General features: G+C 35.8%; 1 protein-coding gene across 1 annotated transcript; it reads left to right on the forward strand.

Moving 5' to 3' along the window:
• Window positions 1-1,259: 1,259 nt before the first annotated feature.
• Window positions 1,260-6,033, forward strand: LOC109222128 (abnormal spindle-like microcephaly-associated protein homolog; the record flags this gene model as incomplete). The annotated part of the gene is made up of 9 exons (XM_019386529.1): window positions 1,260-1,340; window positions 1,634-1,684; window positions 2,286-2,408; window positions 2,498-2,614; window positions 3,873-3,980; window positions 4,064-4,190; window positions 4,703-4,840; window positions 5,178-5,354; window positions 5,441-6,033. Coding segments are annotated over exons 1-9 (1,515 nt in total), but the record flags the coding sequence as incomplete, so codon positions are not given.
• Between the last annotated feature and the right edge of the window lie 1,118 nt (window positions 6,034-7,151).

Consider the following 7,151-nt stretch of genomic DNA (forward strand, 5'->3'; position numbering starts at 1 on the left):
GATAATACTGTTCTTTTTCTTTGCTTGTTTTTTTCCCCAAAAATTTGTATATATTTTAAACTATAAAAATTACTACTCCTTGACATCATTTTCGTGTAAAACAGTAGCTGCTTATCCATCTGGATCATAAAGATTTCACAAAAAAGGTTGTGAAAGCATTGAGCAGTAATAGGTGACATAATGTAATAACCCATAGATATTTAGCGGTTGAACTCGAATGATATTCATTGTAAAATTTGTCTTACACCGCTAGAAAACTGCCAAAAAGCGTTCGGGAATACCAATCGAAATCAATCGGGATCGAAGGAAAACCGACAAATTTTCGACCGACTTTAATTCATAAAAAAAAAAAACAGTGGTCACTAATGTGTGACGACCGAAGACGGTCGCAATTTCCGACCGAAGGCGGTCGGTTCATTCAACCAAAGTTTGACCACTTTATCTGACAAATTTTGTTCAAAAAATAAATACACCGGCTGATATCGGTCAGTAATTATTTTAAATTATTTTTTATTTAATTTTTAAAATAGCGACCGATATCGGTCGAAAATATTATAATTAGATAATTTTACAATTATTTTTAAATTTTACTATACCGACCAATATTGGTCGGAAAAGTTAAAATATAAATAAATAAATAAATAAAAAATATTATTTAAGATCGAAGTCGGTCGTTAATTTCAAATTTCTGTAGATTGCACATTGAAATAACCTCTGGGTTTTTAGTATGAGCATTCAGATCGCAATCCGTCAGTTTTCTGGAAAAAAAACTTGCACAATATGGCTGCTTTTAAGCTACACCAAATGCCAATTACAACCAATAACCATCCTATGATGGCTGCATTACATTGTTGTCATTCAACTACAACTAAACACTATAACAGCGTCAACAACAACAATATTTAAACGACAACGCCAACAACAACAATACTCCCTCCGGTCCAAAATAAGTGATTTTTTGGCCTTTTTCTTGTGGTCCAAAATAAGTGATTTTTCCAGATTTCAAGAATGAATTAATTATTTTTTTCCTACATTGTCCTTGGAGTAAATAGTGTTGGAATATGTGTTAGGAGTGTTTATGTGAGATAGCAAAGGTTAATATGGTCAATTCCATTGTTAATTAATGCAAAAAGGTGGATTTCTTAATCTGTGTGAAAACATCCAAAAAATCACTTATTTTGGACCTGAGGGAGTATAAAATTTGTTGTTAGCTACAGGAACTATATTCTTACTTTCTTTTATATCCATGATGTATTCTGATGTCCATTCTGCAGTTGCCACTTCTAATCAACAAAGAACTTTTCTCAGAGGAGATTTCTAAAATCCGAGGAGTTGTTGAGGTATGCTTAGTCTGGAGTAAAGATACTTATTCTACTTTCCAGAAAAAAAAAAGAACATTCTCATCGCAAGGCACTGGTTGAAATCAGAATGTCATCTAAGAACAGAATAAGTATATAATGTGAGTAGTAGTGGTGTAGATTGGGTAAGATAGGAAATCTATGAACATGTTTTACACCTCTATGTGTTAATGCTCATTGTCTCTAAAAGAGTGTGTATTTTATATTCGTACACTTAAATCCCCTCACTGTAACAAGCCAAATTTGGTAATGTTTTTCATATTTTCCACTTACAGCAAAACTCAAGCAGCTGCAATCACTTGGACATGCTCCTGAATTGGATCCGGGTATTATTATCATTTAATGAACTATGTGACTACGGTAGTAATGTTTTCCTTATATCAGCCCTGTGGTGATCCTATTATTATTCTCGATTGATTTTGTGATGATCCATTGCCATTCTTTCAATGTTGTCACCTAGTACGCTTAACACTGATTATATATGGTTAAATGATGCTTAGAAGTTTGATTGACTAGTTGATGTAGATGACTAAAAGAAACAACTCTTATGGGGTGTGATTCTATACAGGCATTTTGACTACGCTACTCTGTTGGATTGTCCTTTAGTCTCCTTTCTGGAAAACATAGCTCTTTAACTGTGATGCAAAAGGAAACGTACAGGATTTAACACGGTGAATATGCCTGGTTAATAGGAAAATAGAAAACTCCTGTTATTTGGCTCTTGTCTGGATAACATATTCCCAGTATTTCCGAAGGATGCAGTAACACTCATGCTCAGTTTTCAAATAATCCTAGCTGCAGAATATGTAGCTTCCACTATGTAGCACCCTAATCCTCTATAAGTAGTAGACTCGTTAGAAGATTATTGCTGCCTGTATCATTATGATTTGGATTTATCATATGAACATGGTTACCTGACTGTTTCAGGCAATTTGTGAAAGTTATGACCTTAAGGTCGAAAACTTTTCATCGTTGGTTGATGGAAAAGCTATGTGGTGCTTGCTTGATTATTATTTCCGCAAGGACAATCGTTGTTCCTGCTCTTATCAGGTGCTTGAATTTTATCCATGAATCTATCATTGTTTAACCTTTTACTAAGACATTTTGCAGCTCAATACCGTTTTGTGATGATAGTACAGGCACTCAGTGAAACAAAAGAAGAAGTTTCCATAGTATCTGTAGTTGATTACACAGATGCAGTGCACAATTTTATTCTATCTCAAAAGCTGCCATTGCTATTGGGGAGGTTTCCAGAGGTGAAACAATATTTTACTTTGTGTCTGTAAACATTGAGCGATTCATAATATTCTGTTATCGCCTTGTAAAATAATTGATTTAGGAGCAAAATAGTTCTTAGTGTTCCAAAGAAATGCTGCTCCAACTGTTGTTTCCCAACGATGAAGTTGTCCCCTGCAAATAAGAGTATTTATAAGTACTTAAAATTTCTACAGAAAAAGAATATGCCAGACCTCTTAATTTTCCTATAACTGCTTCAACTTTCAAACTTTTTACATGGCTTCTGCACTCACATATTAATCTGAATGAAATACCTTTTAGCATCAGAGGACCTTCTATCAAATTAGAATACATCTTCTTTTCCTTAAAACTTATACTTTAAGAAAGATCTCTATGATAACCAAACAATAACTCTGGCTCAAACTTTTGTACTATTTCCGGGATATTTCAAGTAGCAGTATATTGCAATAAGCATTTGCTTGTAGAGTTCCATGTATTGCAGGCATTTGCTCCTAAGAGATTGAGGGAAAACAAGGATTTCCTACTACTACACACTCCACAGAATATTCTTCTTAGGGGAGCAAATCCTATGAAAAGCAACCAATAGCTGTAATCTACCTATGGAGTTACGATATGGATAATGAAAGTTTGTCGGGTAGTTTCCCTCTTAGTCTTTTCTTGCCAGAAGTGCATGCCTCCTTATTAGTCAATACTCCTAGTGATTGGATAAGATACTGTGTATAGTTCCTCTGAGCCTTTATCCTTTTTAGGTTCTCTAGTCTTCCTCTGGAACCTTCTGTTGAACTGAGAAATAGAGAACAATTTGTAGAAATGTACCATGTTCTGACCTTAACCAAAGTGTTTGGAATTCAAAAGTGGAAGAAACCATTTGGTCTGTTACAATCAGACACATATTGCTTTTAACCCATAATATATGTTACCTTTTGGAGGTCGCAATACCATTTATATAATTATATGAATTTGGTGTTGCTGATCAGTTAACAAAATACCTTTGTTCTCAAACTCCCCCAGTCCCAATTCCATGTCCATCATTCCTTTTTGGTCTGTCCCTACATGGAAAGTTAAGTTTTACCACTTATTGTGCAACTCAGGATATTTCATTAGACCAAAATGATCTTTCATAGTAATTTTATTTTAGTGGCTCCATTAAATAAAACCAAACAACCCACATCCACTTTGGGATGGCAGGAATAATTCAATTTAATACGTGTGGGCCGAAAATTGTATGATTGAAAGGTAACTATAATTTTTTTGCAGGTACTACAAGTCAGTGATATACTGGAAACAAACGGTGCATGCAATGGTCAGAGTGTCATTATTCTCTTGGTGTTTCTCTCATTTCAACTACTAGTCAGAAGAAACAAGGTATTATTCATTATAGATTATATGCAACTCACTAGTGTCAGTCTTAATTTGGGAAACTGATGACTGTTGCTGTCTTTTAACAGGATCAATTGAATTTCCACAAGTTATTGGGATTTAATTGTCAAAGTCCTGAAAGGAGACGGCTAAGCACGGACCAGTGGTTTATGCATCCTGAAGCAGCTGTAGACCCAGAACAAAATGATGACAAAGGTGTCTGATGGTTCTTTTGAGGATTCTTGTTTTAGAAATTTTATTGTTTATTAATTTCATTTGTTTGGCCAATGGAAGACTTGAAACATTCATCAGCTGTTTATATGAACTACAGGAAGTAAAGTTTTGGGTAACACCATGCATCAGAAAATTTTCCATTAAACCAAATGGTAGTGAACCCTGTAGGTGCTGTTTATATAAACTACAGCGAACATAATTTTGACTGTGACACCATGCAGCAGAAAACGTTGCGTAGAAACGTGAAGTTGTCAATACTACAGATTTTCCTTAAAGTTGGTTAGAATAAAGTATTTCGAGTTTTAATTTTCTTTTTCCAATGAATGCAAATTTTATGAAAAAGGTTCCCATTTCTTTACGGAAATAATTTCAGTAGAGGTAATCTTTCTCTGCATAAAGGCTTCTCTCCTTTGAAATAGTCCCATATCCATGTCATCGACAGCCTTTTGTACTAATTTAATTTCACGGTCTTTATGACCTTTTTGATAATACAGATGTTGCCAGAAATTTTAAGGCTGTAATGGCTTGGTGGCAAGAGATGGCTCAACAAAATAACAAATGCACTTCTAAGGAAACTTCTAGCAGTCCAAAGTGGTCTTTTACTAGTAAAAGGAGCAATGATACTCAAAAAGGTAATCATCCATGATACTTCTTAGATTTTTGGCACTTCAGCTTATTCTGTCTGTTTAAATGCTGTTTGCATTTGGGGGGTGTTATAGATCTGGAACGACTAGCAACTTCTACACCAAACAATTACGTACTTGGTGTGTAAATATTTTTCTGTAACCATTATCATGAACATGTCAATATTCTCTCCGATACCTTTCTTCTTGTATAAAATTCAATGTGGGTATCGCCCCTACTATCTCCATTCTATGCTTTGTCATCTGAAGATGAAAATTTGAATGCTTCAGGTATAGTTTTACCAGCTCTCAAGCCAGCTGAAAGATGTTTGTCTCATTGTTTCAGAAAATGCAGCAAAAGTAATACAGTCTCATTTCAGACAGTCAGTGCAGCGTCGCAAATATTTGAGGATTAGGAATGCAGTCTGTATCTTGCAAGCTGCAGTACAAGCATGGCTGAGGGTAAAGAAGGAACCATCAATTCAGTTCTTTGGTTCACAGACATATCTGGCATCACTATGTGGTATATGCTTACTTTTTCCCTTCCCTTTTGCTCCATTACTAGCTGTTAGAACTTTTATCATTTAGTGTATTGCTACAAATGAACAGGTGCAAGGAATTGTTCAGAAAATTTGGAAAAACACGCTGCCTTTGTGGTCGATAGACATGCCTTTCTTAAGTTGAGAAGATCTGTAAGAATCATCCAGCGTGCCACAAGAGACTGGATTTCCCGGAGACATGTGACTGGAGATGCATCACTGCAAGATTTGTCCGCTCAAACTCTCATTGATGCTGCCATTGTCATACAAAAGTGTATTCGTGGGTGGATAGTAAGGTCTTCTCTTGTAAGCACGGACCAATCTCCCATAGTTCCTAAGGAACGTGAAGAGAATATAAATGCAGCAGTAGCAATCCAACATGCTTCAAAGGAATATACATTAAGCAGCCCTCTACACAGTCAACACTTTGCAGCAACTAAAATTCAAAGTTACTATCATGGATGGTTGATGAGGAAAAAATTTGTGGATCAGAAGCAAGCAGCAACAAAAATACAGAGCATTTTTCAATCTGCAAGATGTTTGAGGGATTTTCATTGCTATAAACAGGAAGCTCTTTCAGCAATTACAATCCAGGCTTATGTCCGCAAACGGATTGCTCAAAGAGAAGTTTATAGGCGTAAATCTCAAATCATTATGATTCAGGTAATTTTTTCTTGAAATATTAAATATTTGAGCGTATATTGATTCATTTTTATTTACTTCTGAGATACACTCGATACTGACCTGCCATATATTGTACTTAACTACACCTTTTATTTGGTACCCCAGGATTATTAAGTAACTCATTGAAAGTACATCCTCGTAAGGTCAACGTCTAGTCAAAGGACTTAGATTGTGTAACTTCTTTTTTTCATGCATTTGCATTATTTTTTTCTGTTAGTTGTATCCTGCAACCTTCCAGAGATCATGAGTCACATAAGGTACATGGTTCCATAATGTTTATGTGACACAAGTCAAACCGCAGAATTTAGGTTGTGAGAATGCACGGGAGAAAAATATTATTATTGATTAATTGACAATGCTACAATGAGCCCTATATATACACACATAACATATCTTACTCCTAATACATATTGGATTAGGGTTAGAGTTATGTACTCCTATTTACACGACTATTCTAACACTCCCCCTCAAGCTGGTGCATATAAATCATATGTACCAAGCTTGTTACATATGTAGTTAATACGAGGACCAGTGAGGGACTTGGTGAAAATATCTGCAAGCTGATCATTCGACTTCACAAACTTTGTAGCAATATCTCCCAAGAGTATCTTTTCTCTAACAAAAGGACAGTCAATCTCAATGTGTTTAGTTCTCTCATGGAATACTGGATTTGACGCAATATTAAGAGCAGCTTGATTATCACACACAAGTCCCATCTGACTAATCTCACCAAATTTCAACTCCTTGAGCAACTGTTTTATCCAAATTAGCTCACATGTGGCCATAGCCATTGCTCGATATTCTGCTTCTGCACTAGACCGAGCAACCACATTCTGTTTCTTGCTCTTCCAAGACACCAAATTTCCTCCTACTAAGACACAATATCCAGACGTAGAACGTCTATCAGAAGGTGATCCTGCCCAATCAGCATCTGAGTATCCAACGATCTGCTCTTGGCCTCGGTCTTCAAACAATAAGCCTTTGCCTGGAGCTGATTTTATATACCGAAGAATGCGGACAACTGCATCCCAATGACTATCACAGGGAGAATCCATAAACTGACTCACAACACTCACATGAAAGGAAATATCAGGTCT

The sequence above is a fragment of the Nicotiana attenuata genome, unplaced genomic scaffold (assembly GCF_001879085.1).
Source record: "Nicotiana attenuata strain UT unplaced genomic scaffold, NIATTr2, whole genome shotgun sequence".
Classification (NCBI taxonomy): Eukaryota; Viridiplantae; Streptophyta; class Magnoliopsida; order Solanales; family Solanaceae; genus Nicotiana; species Nicotiana attenuata.